Source organism: Miniopterus schreibersii, assembly GCF_964146895.1.
Source record: "Miniopterus schreibersii genome assembly, chromosome: 4".
In the NCBI taxonomy this organism is placed as follows: domain Eukaryota; kingdom Metazoa; phylum Chordata; class Mammalia; order Chiroptera; family Miniopteridae; genus Miniopterus; species Miniopterus schreibersii.
Window position 1 is genome coordinate 81,422,214 of NC_138105.1, and position 22,047 is coordinate 81,444,260.

Below are 22,047 nucleotides of genomic sequence, written 5' to 3' on the forward strand. Positions count from 1 at the left end.
TACCTCGGCCACTACAATTATGCCTCTTTGCTTTCCTCTTTTGAATTCGTCCTACAACTTTGATGTGTACACACTGCCAATGTGTTGGTAGGATTGGAAGAGATTCCTAACAAGGAAACAAAGCTCTAGAGTCTACAGTTTCCAAGGACCCTAAAATTAAAAGCAAAGTAGAGTGAAGAAGTTATTTTAAAGTTAATATGATTTACCATGCAAAAACTCCACATGATTATATTAAGTCCGCACATAAAAGAAGTTCACACAGCTATCAATGAATGCTTTGCTCAAAAAAGAATTTAAGGAACATTTTCAGTCTTGGGAAGTAAACTTAAAAGGTTTTGCATTCTGACATTGCCAAAGTTTTTGTTTTGGGGTTTTTTGTTTTGAGATTATGAGGAATGCATAGTCATTCACCTACTAATCCAGTCTGGCCCTGTTAAGACTCATAACGCTAATTTAGGACCCCAGCTATATGCCCTTTTACTATTCTCTGAATCCCTTCAGTTTCTTCTCTTAGCTATAATTTAATAAATAAGGATTTTTTACTTATTCTGAAACTCATTCCCAATTTTATTTCCTGCTAGAGGAAATCTATCAGTGTGGTAAACCATCCACACTGACTAGTCTTGTTTTCTTAGAGGGCGAAAATGGGAGTTTATCCCTTCCTTCTTACCTTCCCTCCCATGTGAGTAGAGAGTGGATGAAATCCTTCTCTTTTGTTCTTTTTAAAGTAGAAGGCAGGAATATCAACTATGTAGAAACTGCAAATAAACGTAACAGCAGTCTCAGGAGCATCTGGCCTTGTTTCAGCAAATACACGGGGTAACCCTGGCTGCATTCTTGGTCAGCGATTTCCAGCACTTGCAGCCCGTCTAGCGTTTTCACATTCCTTATCTCACGTGATTTTCACAACCTCCTAGAAAGGTGGAGCAGGGAAACTGAATGCGACTCAGAGAAGGCACGTTCCAGAGCTAGTACCTCTCAGACGCTGGGCCTGAACCGAGGCCGTCAAAGCTGCAGTGCTTTTCTTTCACCAGTCTCCCCGCGGCGGGACCCTGGTCCTGATGCTGAGCGCCCGAAGAGTGCACACCTGCGCCGGAGCAGGACCAGGCAGCCAATGAGGAGCTCACACCAAGGAGGCGGGACGAAGAAGCTGCCAATGACAGAGCCCGCCTGGAGAGAGATGAGGGCCTGTGCTGGAGAGGGACGGCTACCCGCCCAATGAGAGGCTGTGAGCCCTGAGGCTGGAAGGCGGGACGGCCAGTGGCGCTCCCCCGCGGGTGGGCGGGGCAGTGAGCCCGGCGCCTACGCGCCAGCGCCCGAGCCCCCGCGTGCTGCCCCGGTCGCCGCCCGCCATGGCCCGCGCTGCCCGGCTCCTCGCCGCGCTGGCCGCGTTCCTCGCCGCCGCCACTACAGGCGGAGACGCCCGGCCCAGTAAAATCGGTGCGGGAAGGACGCGATGGGGTGCTGAGCCGGGGAGGGTGCGCGGGAAAAGGGTCGTCTGCCGGCAGCAGCTGGGTGGGGGATGGGGGAGGCAGCTGGGCGACCGAGGGGTGCTCGGGAGAGGAGCTGAGTGGGGAAGAGGCAAGAGTGCGACTGAGCGAGGAAAGGGACTGCAGTAGTCAAGGTGCTGTTGCGGAGGGTGGCATGGGCATGTGTCGAGGGTATCCGGAGCGGAAAAGAGGCTTGGGGCAGGACTGGCTAGTGATCTCACCGAAAGGTTCAGAAACTGAGCATCTGCCATGGACCTGGCTCTTTGCCAGGTGCCCGATGACAGAGAGGTCAGGGTCTGGGAGACAGTCATTCACAAAGGTTTACTGAAGGCCTGGGTAGCAGGCGTGGTACTCCTGGTTCCTGAAGGAGAAGACTGCACAAAACGGGGAAGTTAGTGCTAAGGCTGTAAGTACCCTGATAAAGAGGAAAGGCACTTCACCCCAGCCTCTGATGGCTCTGGGAGGGTCCTGGAGGGCTTTCTGGAAGTAACCTCTAAACCACAACCTCGGGAGAGTAGGAGACAGGCATAGTGGAGACAGAACCCATGGTAGGTCTGCCGGAGATAGATTTGCTGAGTGACAGAGTGGGGAACTTTTTAACATCAATCATTTTATTTGTGGGTGTGCGTTTTTGTGGGGTTTTGGAGGCTGTTTTTCGCCCAATATTTTATTTTGAAAAATTCCAAACATCCACCAAAGTTGAAAGACTTTTGTAGTGATCATCTGTATACCCACCACCTGGTTCCTGCTATTAACAGACTGCTGCTGTACTTGCCTTATCACATACCTATCATACATCCATTAATCCATCTTACATTTTAATGGATTCAAAATAACTTGCAGACATCAGGACACTTTGCTAAGTACTTTATCGTGCATATCATTGACTAGCATTCCATATTTGTTTACATTTTTTTTCCTCTTAACAATTGTCATTTTAACTCAACATGACTCAAAGATTGTCACATCCTTCATGTATAAAATTTCCATAGGTAGGCAGAGATGCTGGGCTTCTGGTGTGGGGGAGTAGGAGTCCCTACTCCACTCCTCTTCCTTCTGTGTGCCCACTTGGCAAGGAGGGATGTCCCATGGGAGCACCACAAACTTATTAGGGTCACGAAGTGCTAAGTCTTCTTGGGTTACAAATCCATAGCTCAGGCCACAAGGGGTTAAAATAGACTGAAGCATGCCAGAAATCAGCTTGGGACTGAGAGTTTAGGATTTTCAAAAGAAAGAGAATTTGAGGGCCAGAGTGGTCAAACAAGACCTCGTGGAGAAGGCGGATTTTAAGCCAGGCTTTGAAGGATGGGGAAGAGTTAGGCAGGCAGTATCTGGAAGTACTGGGCACTGTTCATCTCTTGGGAATGGACAACAGAGCGGGACACTCCCACTGACCACTGGGGAAGGCTTAGGGCTTCCTCCCGGCAACACTGTTTCTGGTAACGCAAAGCTTGCTGCCTGCCTCATTCCAGCTGGCCCTGCCTACCTCACTCCAGGGGTCATCTGGAGCAGGATATTTGGCAGTGCCAAGCTGCCCTGTAGCTTCCTGATTGTCGTCAGCTCTCTGACAGGAGCCTCTGTCCACCCTTGATGGTTTGGACTCTACCCACAATGAGAATGAGGAGCTTCCTGTTAGCATGACTTAACTCTTAGACTGCTGCAGGATCAAATCTGAACACCTTGTTGTGGCATTGGACCCTTTAAGTCCCCCATAGTTCCTCACGCTCTTCTCTCTGTCGAGGATGTGTTTCTGCTCACAGGCAAAGCCCATTGTCCCCCAGGGTCCCACCCAAACATTCCTTCCCCAGTGAAATCTGTCTCCCACCCTCAGGCAGAACTCATTGCTTCCTCCTCAGGATTCCCTGAGGAGGACAGGATTCCCTGTCACACTTAGTCACACATTGTCATAGCTGATTGTGCATAAGTCTTTCTGCCCACTCCCTGCCTGGGCTCAGGAGGACAGAGGCCCTGTTGGATTCATTGTGAGCCCCAGCACATCTTACCACAGACCAGAGAGTAGGTATCAGTTCATGGGTGTTGAGTGAGCGAGGTCTGCTTCTCTGTGATCCCTGGGCAGCTCCCAGGTCTTGTGATAACTGGTTTCTTTGGGAAAATGGGCAATTTGGGGCTCTTGTTGCAAATGGAGGGGAGGGGAGCACACTGGTTTAAAAAGGTTAATGGTATTCTTGGAAGTGGCTTTGTAAACACTAAGAAGGAGGAAGTGGTTTTTTTCCAAGGTACAATACTTAATGAACTCTACTGCCTGCCAGGATCTGGGGCCATACTGACCTGTTCTTAGTCCTTAAACAGCCCATTTGAGCAGAAAGGGCCGAGGACCAGGCCAAGGGTAAAGAAAGTGTGATGCGGAAATGTGCTGGAGGGACCGGGACCCCTGATTCATCTTAAGTGGGTCAGGCAAGCCAAGCAGTTACATGAGAGCCATAGAAGACAGTGAGGCAGAGGATGACAGTGCATTCCTGGTAAAGGGAGCAATGCAGAGGCACAGGCATGAGAGAGCAAAGTCATGTTCCACAGCAAAAGAAGTCAAGACAGATAAGGTGGAGTATTGCGAGGGTGGGTCAGGGAATGGAATACGTAAAGGCCAGATGATAAAGAACCTTGTATTTTTGCTTTCCTGACAGGAGCTGGTGGTCTTAGGGTCTAACATAGGTCTAGGAAGGACAAATCACACCAGATTTATCTTTTTCTTTTGGGGTAGGGTGACTAGACTGTCAGATGAGAGGATCAGATACATGGTGGGCAAAGATGGTGTGTGGGGTGTTAGGCCAGTTCAGTAGCTTCATAGTTGCTTTACTGTTCTCTCACAGTCCTATTTAGTTTTAGTATCTAGATTAGTATCTATCTGAGCAGTGGCTCCCACTAGCACCTCACAGCCCAGTGAAGTAAAATGTTTTTTATCAGTGACTTGGATAAGAATACTGATGGCATATGAACAAAGTTTACAAATAACAGGAAGGCAAGAGGTGTAGGGAAGACAAGGGATGATAAGACTCAAAACAGACCTCAAAGAGCAGAAACTTTGTAACAAGAGTTACATAGGGAATAAAGTGCCCTGTGTGATAATGAGCATCCCGTCACAAGGTGCGTTCCAGTCTTGGCAAGGACAGATACAGAAATGATTTCAATATCAGGTAATAGGTTGGACTGGACCGAGGGTTGGCTGACTTCTTCAGCAAAGTGTCGGAGAGTAAATATTTTAGACTTTGCAGGCCATATAATCTCTGTTGCAACTATTCAGCTCTGCCTCACAGGCAAGCAGCCAGAGACAATAAGCTAAAGAACAGGTTTGGCTGTGTTCCAATAAAACTTTGTTTGCAAAAACAGGCATCTGCATAGATTTGGCCTACAAGCTGTATTTTGCCAACCCTCCCAAACACTCATCTACCTAACAGTACCTGTCAGTGGCCAGGTTTTCATAGTGAAATAAAAATAGGGACAATGTAATGAGTTTTGTATCAAACTAAATTTATTCTCTTTAAATGATCCTGAATTTTTTTGGTTCCTGCTTTTTTGCTACTAATATGTATACTAATATGTATTTTTTAGGGTTTTTTTTTACAAAATGAGGGTTACAGTAGATGGCAGTTTTCGAATTGTCCTTTGCTCTTTAGTGATTGCTTTACTAAAAACTAGTCTGCAGATTGCCTTTTTGAGATGTTATGAGCCTCTGCAAGTGCCTGGGAATCAGTAGTCCAGGAGGCCATGAAAGTGTGTCCTGCAGTCTCATGCTCATACTCTGTCTCTTTCCTTGCCTGCCTCCCGGGCCTGCTGGCAGCTGTAGTTGGGGCTGGAATTGGAGGATCTGCCGTGACCCATTTCCTTCAGCAGCATTTTGGCCCCCACGTGCAGATCGATGTGTTTGAGAAGGCAACAGTGGGTGGCCGCTTGGCCACCATCTCAGTCAACAAACAGCACTATGAGAGCGGGGCCGCCTCTTTCCACTCCCTGAGCCTACACATGCAGGACTTCGTCAAGCACCTGGGTGAGTACACCGTCCTGGGGCTCCATTTCCAGCCCTCAAGGCTGGCAGTAGCCATCAGGTCCTTCCCAGATTGCCCACCCCTGATGGTCAAGGCCAGAAGATCATGTAGCCCAATCTCATTTTACAGATGGAGCAGCTGAGACCAGAGAGGGGAAGGAACTTGCCTGAGGTTACACAGTGAGTTAGTTGCAGAGCCCGGATTACAACTCAGGTTTGACTCCCAGGCCAGTTTCTTTCCCTTTCAATTTGCTGCCTCTTAATAATCATAATCGAAATGGCTTGCACGTGCTGTGTGCTTGCCAGGTACCTGGCATCCTTGTAGGTAGCATGTAGACATTACTTCTAATCCTCCCTACCAGCCTGCAAGATGGGGATATCTCCTCCTGAGGAAATTGAGGCTCAGAAAATGTATACACCTTGGCTAAGGCCATGAAGCTAATAAGAGAGAGCTGGAATTGAACCTTAGCAGCATCTATCAAAACCACAAATACGTATACTGTTTGACGCAGAAATTTCCACTTCTCAGAAGTGATACTTGCAGATGCACAAAGATGAAGACACACAAGGTTACTCATCACAGCATTGTTTATAATAGCAAAAGGTTGAAACTCTCCTACCTGCCCACCCACTGGGACTGAGACTAAATAAATTATTGTTTTAAGTACACAGACTAGTCAGCCAGATGAGGACATCCTTTATGTCCAGGTATAGAACAATGATCTCCAAGACATGGCATGTCAGTAAGGTGCAGGACAGTCTATATAGTATGTAGAGGGGACTAACTCAGAGATATACACATTTATGAGTATTTGCACAAAATATCTCTGGAAGGATGCTGAAGGAAGGTACTTACTAGTGGCTCAGGGATAGGAATGAGATGGGAAGGGAAAAAAACTGTGACTTGGGGAAGGTCCTATAACCTCTAAACCTCAGTTTTCACATCTTTGACACCTGTCCTGCCTCTCCCCAGGCCATGAGAGGAGGGAGTGAGATACACAAGTCCCTGTGCTCTGTAAGCTGTAGAGTGTGGATATGCTTACAAGGAGCTGAGATTCTTCCTGAGTGGTCTTGGTGCCCAGGGCTGCCATCCCAGAGCTGTCCACCTCTGACATTCCGGGATGACATCTGAATTTCACTCTTGGCTGAGTGGATCCCTTTTGAAAAAAAATAAAATGGTACAGTATTTAATGTTCATCTCTTTGTTGACTAGCCAGCCCAACATTCCCCCAGTGCATTTTAAACAAGCAGCACAAATGGACACAACATAGCGTTCATATTCCCTTTAGTGGAGCCAGTCCATTTGCACCCTTCAGGAAGGTCCAGAATTTCAGCTTCAGGGCTCCTTGTCTCTTCAGGGCTGAAGCACCGGCGAGAGGTGGTGGGCAGGAGTGCCATCTTCGGTGGGGAGAACTTCGTGCTAGAGGAGACGGACTGGTACCTGCTGAACCTCTTCCGCCTCTGGTGGCACTACGGCATCAGCTTCCTGCGACTGCAGATGTGGGTGGAGGAGGTCATGGAGAAATTCATGAGGTAGGGCTGGGTAGAGCTGTGGGGCTTCCGGAGGGAGAGGGGAAAAGAGGTGGGCGAGGCACTGGCTGACTGTACATAGTCAAAAAGGAAAAGGTACTTGCTGGGTGTGAGAACGCAGCAGCATTCATCCAGGCCCCCAGTGTGAGCAATGTACTAAGTTGGTACAGGCGGGGTCTCTGGTATTGTCACAGTAGCATTCTCTTTGACGCCACTCAGCTAAGCACGAGTCATAAACTCAGGCACCTAAAAGGGCTTACCTGGGATGTACAGCAGCGTGAAAAGGAAGGTAGGGAGTGGGCCACCTGACAAGCAAGGCCTTCAGAAGGGGGCAGCCAGCACTGCGCTAGAACCAACTGTGGCCGTGTGGGAATGCCAGCCTCATGTGGCCAGATCTTCCAGTTTTTTCAGACAAAGCTAAAAATCTAGAGTTACATGTGGAATCTTCCGGTTTTCAAGGTATGCAGCCAATTCATCTTATTAGCCCAATGAAAGACATCTATAGGCCATGTGTAGCCTGTGGGCTAACGCTTACGAACTCTGTCCCCCAGTTTTCCCATCAAGAACAAACACCTTTCTTCATCCTTCTCTCCTCCTTAGGTCCCGGCCCCTCCCCATCACTTCCAGATAACAAGGACGAGTGGCCTGTAGTCCCTCTGTCCACTCACTTGCCAAGCTTGTGCTCCAGCTCTCCTTGCAAGTCCCTCCTGCAGGTTCTCCCCACTTTCTGGCCCAGGTGCAGAGGTGCCAATGCCCAGCCCTCAGGCATGGCCTCCAGGCCTCCTTCCTGGTCTCTGGCACTGCTTCCCTCTGCCACTTTCATAACTATACTTTTTATGGCACTTCCTCCTTATATTCTCCAGGTATCCCCCAAAGGTTGTTCTTACTGTCCTTTCTTGTTTTTCTCCGTCAGTTGTATCCAAACATACAATGCCACGTTCGCCCTTTTGTGGAAGACATCCCTGTCAGCCTGTTGCCCCTTAGGTTCCAGACCCACATTTCTAACTGCTTCTTGCACACCTTCTGGGTGTCCTGTTGCTAACCAAACTCAACATGTTTACACAGCAACCCAAGCAGAGGCAGCATTTCAAAGGCTAGCCCATCTGGAAATCCATCAGCACATGCTACTGGCGATTAGGGGAGTTGTGGAGGGAGGGACAAGACATGAGCTCTGGGAGTGGGTGAGAGTCCTGTTAGATCAAGCTAGCAGAGAGAACGGGCTGGGCTAGCAGAGAGGGTGACAATGTTGGCATGAGACAACTGCCATCACGCCTGATGTGGTCCTAGAAGCCAGGGCAAAGCCAAAGTTGCTAGAGAGGGGGATACGTCAGTAGGCTTGTGGCCTTCTGCCTGGCAGTCCCAGCTGGGTGAGAAGAGGACTGTGCCCTCAGAGAACTTTGCAACTGTCATTCAGCAGAGCCACCATGTGAAGCCAGGTCTGGTGGGATTCCGGGGTATTTGCCCTTCCCTCTGCACTGTCCCTCTAGGTGGGACAGGCCACCGCAGCCAGTGAACAGACCAAGGGGGATGTAACTAGCCTCCTCTCTCTTGATCTCCACGTGGAAAGGAAGGTGGGTCCCTGCTGGCCCTCACAGATGCAGTGATCCAATAGTGGGTGGTCAGCCCAAAGGCCTTTCTGTATAAGGGCTCCGGCTCTGCGTGTCTCCCAGGATCTATAAGTACCAGGCCCATGGTTATGCCTTCTCGGGTGTGGAGGAGCTGCTCTACTCATTGGGGGAATCCAGCTTCATCAACATGACCCAACGCTCTGTGGCTGAGTCCCTGCTCCAGGTGGGCGTCACACAGCGCTTTATCGATGACATCGTCTCTGCCGTCCTTCGGGCGAGCTACGGCCAGTCAGCAGCGATGCCCGCCTTTGCTGGTGAGCCTGAGGCCCTCGGCCTGCCCACCTGCCCTTCCCTGGCCCACAGTGCCCAGCATGAGCTGGGCTCCCCATAATAATCGCACACCTACCTGGCTCAGTAAAATTGCCTGAGCACTCTGTTGCCCCGACTCCATTTGATTCTGTCATCGGTAGTCTGAGCTGGCAGGAAATGGTATTTACCCCACTTCACAGATGGTAAAAGCAAGGCTCAGATCTCAGGTCTGGTGTGTTTCTACTACTCCCCACTAGGTTAGTTTCAGGAACTACTGGGGGCGGGGAGCCTGGGCCCTAGGTATTCATCTATTAGCCTACCTAATCTTCCCAGCTCATGATGGGCAGTAAGCATGTGCATAACCCACTCTCCTCCAGCACAGGTCATTAAATCTGCCTGGGGGACCCTTTGGGGCATGTCTTCCCCAGGACATGGCCACCATTATGGGCCATGGAAGATATAATAGGATTTTGCTGGGGCAATGGGAGGATAGGGGCCTGGGGCATTTAAGGGCAAGAAATGGCACCAGCACTCTCTGGCTCCTCCCAGCCTCATCATATGGAAGGACCCAGGCTCAGTCCTTGGTGCTTTTCTCATGCTCCCTTGGCGAGCTCAGCAATCACAAGGCATTAAGTTCCACCCACCTGCCTCCTAAACATGATCTCCAGCCCACACCTCTCTCCAGAACTGCAGTCTCATGTGTCACCTGCCACCCCTGTGTCTCCACTGGGAGATTTAATGGGCATCTCAGACTCAGCACATCCAAAGCTGAGCTACTGACCTTTTCTCCAAGAGCCTGCCCCTCTCAACTTGGTTGGAAGTAACTCCTTTCAGTTGCTCTAGCCAAAACCTTGTCTCATTTCTTCCTCTCATATTCTTCACATGGTATGTCAAAAAATCTCATCTGCTTTACTTCCATATATATCCAGAATCCAACAGTTTCCTACCACTGCTTCCTCCCTGGTCTAAACCATTAGCATCCCTCACCTGGATTATTGCAAGTCTGCCACCAGATTCCCCTGCACCTCCCCTATCCCCACAGGCTATTCTCAACACATCTGCTGGATGATCCTTTTAAAACAAAAGACAAAAGACATCATGTAGGGTCTGCCTGTGAAACTCAATAAGGGCTCTCAGTTTCCTTCAAGTGAAACTCAAAGTCTTTCCAGTGGCCTGCAAGGCCCTACATGGTCTAGGCCCCACCACCTCCCTGCATTCACCCCAGTCCAGCCACTCTGGCCTCCTCTCTGTGTCTCCAGTGTTCCAGGTGTGCTCCCCACCTTAGGGTTTTTGTGTGGCCATCCCTCTGTTAGAACATTCTTCCCTGAGACGAAATCATGGTAACTCTCTCCCCATCATGTCTTTGTGCAGATGGTACTCTTTCATTAAAGCTACCCTACCTCCTAGTTTTACCCCGCCTCTTGCCCCAGCAGTCCCAGTCACCCTACCTTGCAGGTATCATCTTCTAGCAGACTATTAAATTTACTTATTTTATCTCCCACTAGAATTTATGCTTCCCGAGGGCAGGAATCTGTCTCCCTTGTTTACTGATGTAACCCTAACACTTAGTACAGTGCCTGGACCATTGTAGGCACTCAGCCCATTTTTGGTGAATAAATGAATGAAAAGGTATGTAATTAACAAGCACCTCCCATGTGTCCAGGATACTATTCCTCTGGCTCTTGGAATGGCTAGCTCCTTCCCAGCCTTCAGATCCTGCTAAGTGTCCTCTCATGGGGCTTCCCTGTTCCCTCTTTAGTGTTTTATGTGTATACTTGGAGATATAATTCGCACACCACACAATTTACAATTGAGTGGTTTTGAGTATATTCACAGTTGTGCATCCATCACCACAATTCAGAACATTTTCATTGACCCCAAAAGAAACCTCTTACCTTTAGCTTTAGCCATCACCTCCCCAGTACCCCTAGCTCTCCAGTCCTCCAACACTGAATTTGCTCAGTGTTTCTATGGATTTGCCCGTTCTGGATAGTCAGTATAAATAGAATCATACAACCCATGTTCTTTTGTAGCTGGCTCTTGCATTGAGCATAATGTTGTCATGTCATAACATTGTAAATTTGTTGTATTTATTTGTGTGTGTGTTGTCTCCATGCCCATGGTTGGGAGGAGTCTTGGCCTGGGAGGGAGGCCCAGGTAGGATGGTGGTGAATTCTTTAGCCCTATTTACTGCTTAGTGATTCTGAGAACCCACCAACCATCTTTCCCCTTTGCCCAGGAGCCATGGCGCTAGCGGGGGCCCAAGGCATCCTGTGGTCTGTGGAGGGAGGCAACAAGCTCGTTTGTTCTGGTCTGCTGAAGCTCACCAAGGCCAATGTGATCCATGCCACAGTGACCTCTGTGACCCTGCAACATACAGGTGAGTGGACAGAGCAGGGGACATGGCCACTCCATTCCTAGACAGTGAATACTTACACCTCTTCTTTCCCGAAATTCCAGTTCTGTCGGCCTGGGAGGATTCCAAAAAACCAAAGGGAAATTCCAGCATTGCCAAGTGACACCAGAGGGCACTGTTGTCCCAATTCCAATATCAGAGCCAGAAAACAGATTTGCATTAATCTAGCTCTACTCATTTGAATACCAAGGATTTTGAGCCACAGTCAGCAGCAGAAGCAGAGCCAGAGCTTGAGTCTCCTAACCCCCAGTCCAGTGCTCACCCTGCAGCCACACCAGCATGGAAAGACAATGCTCACCATCAGGACCGCCCAGCTCACCCAGGGTCTCAGACCCTCCATGCTGGGCCCCACATGGGAGATCAGTGGGTAAAAGCCAAGAAGTAAGTTGACTTTTGTGTTCTCTTTTCTCTCCTTCCAGAAGGGAAACCCTTGTACCAGGTAGAATATGAGAACGAGGTGGGCACTGGCTTTGACTTCTACGACATAGTGGTCATTGCCACCCCCCTGCACCTGGACAACAGCAGCACCATCACCTTTGAAGGCTTCGACCCGCCCATTGATGTCATCCAGGACTCTTTCCAGCCCACCGTTGTCTCCTTGGTCCACGGCTACCTCAATTCCTCCTACTTCGGGTTCCCTGACCCTAAGCTTTTCCCATTCGCCAGTATCCTTACCACAGACTTCCCTACCTTCTTCTGTGCCCTAGACAATATCTGCCCGGTGAACATCTCAATCAACTTCCGGCGGAAGCAGCCTCAGGAGGCAGCCGTTTGGCGAGTCCAGTCCCCCAAGCCCCTCCTCCGGTCCCAGCTAAAGACCCTCTTCCGCTCCTATTATTCAGTGCAGACAGCCGAGTGGCAGGCCCACCCCGTCCATGGCTCCCGCACCTCCCTCCCTCGCTTCGCACTCCACGACCAGCTCTTCCACCTCAATGCCCTGGAGTGGGCGGCCAGCTCCGTGGAGGTCATGGCTGTAGCTGCCAAGAACGTGGCCCTGCTGGCTTACAACCGCTGGTACCAGGACCTAGACAAAATTGACCAAAAGGACTTGATGCACAAGGTGAAGACCGAACTGTGAGGGCTCCGGCGTGAGCCTGGGAATGTCCATCCGTGCTGAAGATGGATCACCCCCACAGTGGCCAAGCTGCGCAAGCTGCGCCCACCCACCCTGCCTCCTCCTGACCCTCCTGTGTCGATCAAGTGTCATCTCTCTAGTGTGGGCCCAGGTGGCCTGCTCTCTGCCTCTATCTTAAGGATTCTCAGAGTGGTTGTTCCTTTTTAAGGGAGAGAGTAAGAGAAGGGAGGGAAATTCAAACTAGTGTGTTCATTTTATTTATTTTTTTAAAAGAAGAAATAAAAATCCATCTTCTCCAGCTGCTTCGGACTTGGTTTTCTAATAGGAGACAGGAATGACGATGGGAAGGAATATAAGACAGAGAACTCTGAGTCCAGTTTATTGTTTAGCACTGCCTACTCCCACATGTAACCAGGTGGTTACAAATAAAGTAGAAGGGAAAATCAGAAAGCAGAGGGCTTGTTGGATGTGAGGTACCTAGTTAAGAACTTATTAGACACTATCTAAGCCTCTCAGTGACACCACATGTTGAGGGAGATGACTGTGATAGGACCCAAGGAAGAGATAGTTACCCCAGTAGGGCTGTCAGTATAGCTCTGAGCTTCCTGGCAACCAATGGAAAATGGGAAACATACTGGCCATAGGAAGAGGAAAACTTCCTTGGCACCTGGAGGAATTGACCATTCTGCCCATTATGCAGGGATTGAAGAGTGTAACAGTGATCTGTCTTGCAAGAAGACAAGACCCTAGGTGGTGGAGGGCAGTTATACCTGATCCCCAAACATTGATTCCAGCAGAGTAAAGAAAGAGAAGGTGCTGGGGTGGAGTTCAGAGGTTAACCTAATTTGGATGCCCAAGTCCCACCCAGACCTGCTAAATCTGGCTCTGGGGTTGGGCCCAGGAGGATACAACACTGCCAAATGACACTGATATTGTGGCTTTCCTAACGAACAACCCCAGAGGTCATCCAGCTAACATTTTTTTGATAAAATGGAGATAAAAGCGCAAAAGGAGGAAATAACTTGCCCAAGGTCTCTTGGCAAGTTCATAGAACAGACCTTAAACCTGGAGCTTCTCCTTAAAATTAATTGAGCTCAGCATGAGGCAAAATGCCCTGTAGGTAGGCAGAGGGCCAAATTGACTGAAAATTTTACCATGCTGAGGCAATGGTAGTGTTCATAAAAGAGATGGTGTCTTTAAAGTGCGAGAAACAGCCCAGCTGCTGTGGCTCTGGTTGAGCGTCAACCCGTGAACCAGGAGGTCACAGTTCAATTCCCAGGCAAGGCACATGCCCAGGTTGTGGGCTCAATCCTCAGTAAGGGGTGGGCAGGAGACAGCCAATCAATGACTCTCATCATTGATGTTTCTATCTCTCCCTCTCCCTTCCTCTCTCCAAAATCAATAAAAGCATATTTTTAAAAATTAAAATGCAAGAAGCATGCCCTTAATTATTACAGGAATTATGAAGTTGACACATTGATACGAATTCTTTTTGTTGACAGTAGAAAAACAAACTCAGAGTGACTTAAGCAATAAAAGGGTTTTTTTGGTTATCATAACAGTCCAGGCTCAGGGCACTGTGCAATGCCGGCGCCATTGCTTCTCTCATGGTCAAGGATGGCTGCCAACAGCTCCCAGGATGAGAGGGTCTTCTCCCACGGCCCCTAAACCAAAGTCTAGGCTCTGGGCCAGTTGGGCCCCTGCTGAACCAATCCCTGTGGCCAAGTGAATGCCACATGCTGATTGGTTTAGGACTCAGCTATGGACCCACGGATGAGATTAAGCTTACTGGCTTAGAAGAGTCAGGCCCCATCCCTGGAGCAGAGGTGGTCTCATCCAAACTACAAGGTCAGAGGGATATAAAGGGTGTTGGAGAGAAGCACAAAGTCAACCATAGGTAGGATGGGGCTGTGCTCTCCCCCTCCTCTCCAGTCCAGTGAAATCAATGTGTAACGGCATCTTTTCATGGTTTGTATTTAAAATAAAGATGCCAGGGCTATCATGGTATAACTGATGATCATAGGTATTGGGCCAGAGGACCAAGACCAATACCAAACTTGTCCCTGAAAACCACCCCTCTCTTGCATACCTAAGGATGTGCACAGAAGAGGCAAACCAGGGCAGTTACATCTGGTCCCCAAAGCTGGCATTCTGGCTCCGTGCCCCAGCCTGACTGCAGTGGAGCTGGCTGCTTCTTCAGAAACTTCCTTTGTCTGGGTAGGCAGGCCTGAACAGCTCAGAACCAAACTGGGCCAAAATGCCCATGCTGCCCACTTCCCCAAGCCCAAACGTGAGAGCTGGATCTCGCTACCTTCCCACCTACAAGGAAAGGGCAGAGATTCCTGAAGGCAGAGGAAGGGAGCATGAGGTCTAGCAGGAAATCTTTGCCCCCAGGCCCACCAGAAGCCCCCAAGGACCCACAGCCCTCTGGGAGAAGAGAGGGCATTTGCAAAGAGAGAGCCCTATAATCTGCCAAACAAAACAGGAAAGAGGCCACACATTCTCATTAGTCCTGGAGGCAGCACAGTGCACGTTTAGAACTCAAAGGAACCTCACCCCTAGAGCAGGTGACTCAAGATTTCAGCTCTTTAGGGGGAGGAGGGCTGTGGGGGGTAGAGTTGGGGGTGGGTGAGGAATGGCGGGGAGGGAGGATACCTTGCTCCTAACCTACCTTTGAAGGAGCAACAGAGGGAGCTAGGGACAGATCTTGGGCTCCTTATGAGGCCCCCTTGCATGATATGCATTCATTCATCAAGCCCTGCACCCCTATTTTGCATGTGGCACTGTGCTAGCTGCTGGGGATGCAGCACTGAAGTTGGCAGGCGAGGCCTCCCTATTCTTAAGGAGTGGGGAATTCTCACCAGAGTGGAAAGCAGGAAACATTTCAACTCAGACCAAAGGAGGTTAGGGGCACAGTGCAGACCCGGTTCTCCAAAGGTCCTGAGCTCCCTGCTGCTGCCTTTAAACCAGGGGACTGACTGGGAAGGGCCAGCTGCCAGCCCAGGCTCACCGGAGCAAGCTCCTGAGTCACAGAATGATAAAACTGCAGGAGACCCTGAAGGGCCCTAAATCCCATCTGCTCGTTTCACAGATGAGAAAACTGAAACCTGGAAAGAGGAAAAGCCAATATCCATATAAAACTAATAAACTGACTGGCTTTTATTGAAGATCTCTGTGTGGCTGATGCCCTGGTAGGAGTCCCACCAGGCGAGGGGTCTCCCCACCCAACCCCTATGCCCCAGGGCACCTGGGGTCTCCTCCCTCCTGCCGCTTGAACCTTCCCATGCCCTCACCCCACAAAAAAGCCTTGGACTCCATGGGTCCCTCATGTGTCACCCAAGTCTTAAGGCCTGAAGAGCAGGTTGTGGGGGTCTCAGAGACAAGCAACCCCCCAGGGAGGAGACGCCGCTGCCGAAGGCATCAGCTTGGGCTGGCACAAGAAATCTATTTTCCATGTGTCTGGAGCCAGGCCGAAGCTTCCTGGGGTAATTTTAACCAGTATCCACTCTAGAACAATACCAAAAAAGGTAAGTTACTTACCACCCCAGACAGACACATACCTAACCAGTGCCCTTTCGTGAATTATGGAGCTTTAATACATTGAGAGCTAAAGCTGCTGTAAGCATTGAAGTTAGAGCAGCCAAGTATTTCTATACTGGCTGATGGCCCTCTTATTGAAATGAACTCTAAAGTGCTAGCTATTCTTACCCTCAGAAAATAGCCTGAGCCCCTCAGCTGTCCTGGGGGAAGGAATGTATTTTTAGACCTCAGAGCAGCTGATTTAGGATTTGTTGCAGGGGCTAGGAGGGCAGGGGAAGGATTGAGTTGCAAGGGTCTGATGGGTGGGTGGGAGTTAGCATCTAGGGGGCAGGAGCCAGTAGGAGCTTTAGGGCAACCCAATCCATACTGCCTTTTTGATCAGCAAAGTGTCTTGATATAAACCAGCGGTTCTCGAAGTGTGGTCCTCAGACCTGCAGCAGGAAGCTCTGCATTAGAAATTTGAGTCTCACCCCCCACCTCGAACCTACCGAATCAGAACCACTGTGTGTGGGTCGCAGCAATCTGTGTTTTAACAAGCTCCCCTTCTCCCTGGGATGATTCTGGTGCCAGCTAAAGTTTGAGAACCACTGATGTCAGCAAACCATCTAACCAGATCCCCTTGTGGATAAGGCTGGATGAAAGAATGATCTATGTCGATGCTTCTCAACTCTTGAGTGTTTGTTCAAAACCAGAGATCCCCAGACCAGAATAAATGCATTTCCATGTGAAAATTCCAGGGGGTCGCTGGCCCAGGTTTAAAATTCCTGCTCTTCAGCCCCCCAGAGGCTCTTCTCTGGGTCTGAGGCTGACCTGTAGAGAATCTGAGTTGAAAGAGACCTTATTCCAGCCAGAACAGGAATCTGCTCCACAGTATATTCTTCAGTGGCTCAGCCTTAGCTGGGCCCTTCCAGATACAGGGAGCTCACTGCTCCCAAAGAGATTCTTTGCAGTGGTCCTGGACGTAACTGGAGAAAGTTAACTCTTGGTCACTCCCGCATAGGTTTATGCCAACCGAGCTCCGATAACATGGCTAAAATAAGGCTTATAAACCCAAATTAAAGGAAGTATGTGACTGCCCTAAATGGTATAAATAAATGCAGTTGTGTTCTTTTTTAATAACCTATTTCAGTGTTGGACAACTCTGAGTGATGCAAAGTCCTCCTTTATATTGATCTGAAATCTACCTCCAAGGAACCTCTTCCCCCCCCTCCCTGGTTTTGGCTTCGGGGCCACAAGGAGCACACCCAAGGTCTTGCTTTAGAAAGACAGCGTTTACTTTTCATTGGCCTTGTGCGGCAGAGGGGTGCAGGGAGGGCGGCCTCCGGCTGCCCGCGGGCTCTGGGCCTGGGGGGGGGGCTTCAGAAGATGCAGGTGCAGCCCACGGCGATGGTCTCCATGACCGCGCGCTGGCGGCAGGGCCCGGCGCGCGGGGGCAGCGGGCAGAGGCGGCGGCGCACGGGCACCTGGCTGAACACAGGCACGCTCACCATGCTGCGGTCCTCCTGCATGGTGAAGGGGTTCACGCAGCCCAGACACAGGCACCGCGCCTCTGGCAGGTCCTCAGGGACACGGCTGGGGTCGTGGTTGATGCTGCAGGAGGGCAGGAGAGAACGCAGAGCTGCTGCTGGTGGTGTGTTGGGCCGGGCGCCAGGGTGGGGGGCAGCAAATCAGCACCCATGCCCCTGCTTTCATAACCCCGGATGTTCATTCCCACGGCAACACTGTGCTATGTGTTCCAGGTGAGGAAAGGAAGCTGGGAAGGCAAGTCAGGCTCCCCAAGGGTATCCAGGTTTAAGGTCACCAGTCACCCAGTTTTCTTCTTTCACCCAGCAAGACCTTATCCTAATACTACATGGTCCTGTGGGGTAGCAAAGAAGCTAAGGACCCTCTGTCTCCCTCCCCTCTCCCCCTTGTTTATAGTTTTAAGAAACTTAACCCATGGGAAGTAATATATGAGAACATTTATACCTGATTCCCACTGGAAGAGGGGTCAGGAGGCCTAGGGTCTATTCCAACTTAATCTCTATTTATGCAACAAATATATTTCACCCACCCTCCACATGAGTGAGTCTGTCCTTGACATTAGGTGTTCGTTTATGGACAACACAGAGGTATAGGGACTTAATTTGTGGCCTTATCTGAGGCTCGGTTTCCTCATCTGCTAAATGTAGGGGATGAACTTGACTTGTGGGCCTGCAGGGTCAGGATCATCTAGAAGCTTGTTAGAAATGCAGAATCTGCCCAGCCGGGTGTGGCTCAGCGGTTGAGCATCGACCTAGGACCCAGGAGATCAAGGTTCGATTCCCAGTCAAGGCACATGCCCGGGTTGCGGGCTCTCAGCCGATCAATGTTGACTCTCATCATTGATGTTTCACCTCTCTCTCTCCCTTCCTCTCTCTGAAATCAATAAAGATATATTTAAAAAAAGAAAAAAAGAAATGCAGAATCTCATCCCCCCAACACCACCTCTTGAATCAGAACCTGCATCTTTATAAGATCCAAAAAAAAGTCACGGGCACAGTAAAGTGAGAGGCCCAGGTTTGGAGGATATTTATCTACCCTTCCAATTGCCACAATCCTGATATGGTAGCCACTAGCCACATGTGACTATTTAAATTAATCAAAGTTAGCTCCCCCATCACACTAGCCACATGAGGCTAGTTGGACTTGATATCATCACAGAAAGTTCTCTTGAACATGTTATTCTGGAGTCTCAGGACGCCAGTTGTGTGGCCTGGGTTTGCGAGTGAGGACCCTTCAAGGCAGTCTATTTCTCCCTTATCCATTCACACATACACATGTGGCCCCTTCTGAGTGCCAAGTGCTGTGCTAGGAAGCGGAGCTACAACCAAGGTAAGACACCACCTCCGGTCATCTAGGAGCAGCAGGTCATGATTCCCAGCCTAGCTGTGCACCCTAATCATGTGAAGATGTAAAAAATCCCACTTTCTGGGCCTCGGCCCTGGAGGTTTTGATTGGATGGAGCATGAGAATCTGTAGATGACTCTAATGCAAGCATTGGGTAGGCCCTAGTCTAGCATGAGACACAGTCAACTCAGGGCCACCTGGGAATGCTGTAACTGAGAGGTGTATACGGGATACTCCAAGCTGAAGGAAGTGACATTCAGAGAAGGCCTTGCAGGTACTTCAGCAGGGATTTGAACAATAACAGTAGTGCTCTGCATGGATATCTTATTTAATAACAAGTCTATTAAGTAGGTATTACTATCACCTCCATTTACAGTTGAGGAAACTGAGGCTCAGAGAGGTTAAGCAGCTTGCCCAAAGCCACACAGCAAGTAAGAAGCAGAGCCAGGATTCCATCCCAGGCATTCAGGCCTCTGCATCCAAAGTCTTAACTGTTACAATGATGGGAACAGTAGGCAAGGTGTCGTCCGTTCCCCCCAACCCTCAACACACAACGCAGCTTGCCCACGGCTACCCAGCCTGGCCTACCTGTAGCCCCATGGTGACAGGCTTCTCTTGTTGGACAGCCACAGCTGCAGGTTGACCTCACACTTCCTCCTCACTGGCTCAGAGCTGTTCCTCAGCTGGGCCACCATCTCCCCAAGGTTTCTCTCGTATTCCTCCATGCGGGCGTATGGCTTTGCCCGTGATACCAGGTCCAGTGGCACCTGATGAGGCCCAGGGGCCAGGGGCCCTGGCCGCCCTTGCCCCTTCCTCTTGCTTTTGGGGTTCCTGGGCTGGCCCAGCCCCAGGAAAATGGAGATGGTGAGAAGAAACAGCTGAGAAGGAAGGCCAGAGGTCAAAGGTGAGAGAGCCAGGACTCCCTCTGGGCCAAGATTCAGGGCCCAGAGAGGGGAGAGGGAAGAAGAAGGGCCTTAAGGGGGTGACTCTTACCTGCCATGCCCTGTGCTGGTCCTACCAGCCCACCACACATGTGTACCAACACTTTTATGCACCACATTCATCACTAAGGCCTGTCTGGTGCACCTTTTAAAAATCTCCCCAGCCATTTGGATTGATGGAAAGGCTTCTAAGGGCCATGGGTGGATCTTTTCTAAATGTTATTACTTGTAAATAAAGTCTCCGCACCCACCCACTTCTCTCAGTCTGTACCACTATCCTAACTTCCCTGAACAGCTCAACAGTCTCCTCCCTGTTCTCCCCAAACTCCCCACCCTGGCTCCTCCCAATCAGTTCTCCACACCAGGGCTAAGAACATCTGTTTGAAATGCAAATCTCACAAGGTCACCTTCCTAGGCCTCAGCTTCCTCTCATAGGTGCTTCATCCTCTGGCCTCCTCTCAATCCCTTCCTCTCGCCATGCTCCTCCCTGCCACAGGGACTTTGCACAGGCTACTGCCTGCAGAGTCTCCTCTCTCCTCACCTTCTGAATGTCTCTCACCCCTCTAGTGTCACTTCCTTAGAGATGCCTTGTTGGACCTTTTTGGGCTCTCAACACACCACATGCCTCTTGCATGACTACTATAGTCTCACAGTCCGTATGTTCACACACATCATTTCTATGTCGGTCCCCCACTAAGCACAGACTCCATGAGGGCAGGCTCTGTGTCTGAGTGAGTGAATGGCTGTCACCATCCCTGCCTTCTGTTAGCTCACAGTCTGGGAGAAAGAACAGATGGTAAACAAGAAAACAAACACCTAAGTCTCACTAGAGACACGTGCGATGGCGGGACAGTGCAGCATGTGGTTAGAGGACAGGGCCACCCGCTTAGCCAGGTGGTGGGGTAAGGGTCCTGCAAAGCGTTTCTGGAGTGCGGGCATGTCAGGTGAAGTTTGAAGATAAGAGGGAGGCAGGTGGGAAGCAGTGTGAGAGCAGATTTGAGATGCTTAAGAGCTTTGCTGAAACAGTGAGGCCCAAGTAGAGTGTGCAGGGGGAGGGGGCGTGAGACGAAGTTGGAGAGATGGGCAGGTGGAGGCCAAGGATCTCTGTTGGCCTCCATGACACCTGTGCTCTCCATCTCCGAACCCTCTGCCTGCCCCACCCCTCACCCTCTCCTCACCCACTCATATCCACCCTCACCCGCTGCCATCCACTTCTGCCCTCAGAACTGGCAGTGTCAGGAAAGCCTCTGGCTCACACAGGAGAGGACCCGGGGTGGGGTGGAGGGAGCAGAACCCAGACTTCTCAGGAAGCTGGGGAGAGAAGGGCCAGAACTTGGGCAAGGGCCAGGGCTGGCCAGATGGGAGAAATCTTCAGGGGGAGTTTCATCTTCTCTCCGAATCGAGACAGGCTCCTACCTGCCCTGCAAGATACCCAGCAAGTCTTGACCCTTGGAAACAAGTTTTAGCATAGTCCTTCTTGGCAGAACCATTTCCTGGAGCAAAATCCACAACAGAGATCCAAGTCACTAAATTCTTCCTTTTTGGTCCTAGATTCTGATGTAGAAAAAACGTCTCCCTAACAATAGGCTTTCTCATCGCATCTGAGTTTCTCACTTGGTGTTCTTAAACTCTGACTCTTCATTCAGAGAAACCCAGACTAGAATCGAAGGCCCCCTTCCCTCATGTTGCAGATAGGAAACAGAGACACAGAAGGACTTGCCCAAGGCCACACAGCCTGGCTCTCAGGACCCAAGGGCTCTGGAAAAATCCCGATAACTGAGTTTGCCAGGATCTCCCCAGATGCCTTTGGCCTGAAAGGGCTTCAGTGTGGACAGGCTGAGCCCAGTTCAGGAGCCTGAGCTACTGGCCATGGCTGCAGGCTGTGAGACCAGTCTGTTTCTCTCTAGTCCTGGGGGAGAGGACAGGGAGAACTCTGCAGATTCCAAGCCAAACAGAGGCAGACATTAATTAATGGGAAAGAAGTACCGAAACACTCGGGTCCTAAAAAGGGGTGGGGGTGGGGTGGGGTGGGGTGGAGAAGCACCACGTACCAGGTTGCACAGCCAGTCCATCCCGACGAGCCAGGCGGTCGGCCTGCAGCTGCCGCCCGCCTGGAACCCCAGATGCCTCCACCAAGAGAATGGCAGCAACAGGATGGAGTGAAGCAATTATAGCTCATCAGGGGGCTGCTGGGGGTGGGTGGGCTCGTCATCGGCTGGGAGCCTTGGGCCCCCAGCTGGTTGGGCCTGGCGCAGTGGCAGGCGGTGAGGGGCGTGGGGGCAGGCCAGGAACGAGCCGAGGTGCCCAGGG

The 22,047-nt window shown here is 50.4% G+C and overlaps 2 protein-coding genes across 3 annotated transcripts; one reads left to right on the forward strand and one right to left on the reverse strand.

The window, feature by feature from the left end:
• Positions 1-1,273: 1,273 nt before the first annotated feature.
• On the forward strand, positions 1,274-12,821 carry PCYOX1L (prenylcysteine oxidase 1 like). 2 transcript variants are annotated; one of them, XM_081135818.1, is made up of 7 exons: positions 1,274-1,440; positions 5,287-5,493; positions 5,621-5,704; positions 6,849-7,023; positions 8,691-8,902; positions 11,137-11,277; positions 11,733-12,821. In XM_081135818.1, exons 4-7 carry the CDS (start codon positions 6,989-6,991, stop codon positions 12,389-12,391), a joined length of 1,047 nt encoding a protein of 348 aa, XP_080991944.1. In that variant the 5' UTR covers positions 1,274-1,440; positions 5,287-5,493; positions 5,621-5,704; positions 6,849-6,988; the 3' UTR covers positions 12,392-12,821. The 2 variants fall into 2 exon arrangements, with proteins under 2 accessions (XP_080991944.1, XP_080991945.1); XM_081135819.1 differs by lacking the exon at positions 5,621-5,704 and having other exon boundaries at positions 1,289-1,440.
• A 4,462-nt stretch (positions 12,822-17,283) lies between these two features.
• On the reverse strand, positions 17,284-21,824 carry IL17B (interleukin 17B). Its single transcript, XM_081136739.1, has 3 exons — positions 21,789-21,824; positions 19,385-19,674; positions 17,284-17,518 (listed from the first exon to the last, which is right to left on the reverse strand). The coding sequence occupies exons 1-3, from the start codon at positions 21,807-21,809 to the stop codon at positions 17,287-17,289; spliced, it is 543 nt and encodes a 180-aa protein (XP_080992865.1). The 5' UTR covers positions 21,810-21,824; the 3' UTR covers positions 17,284-17,286.
• Between the last annotated feature and the right edge of the window lie 223 nt (positions 21,825-22,047).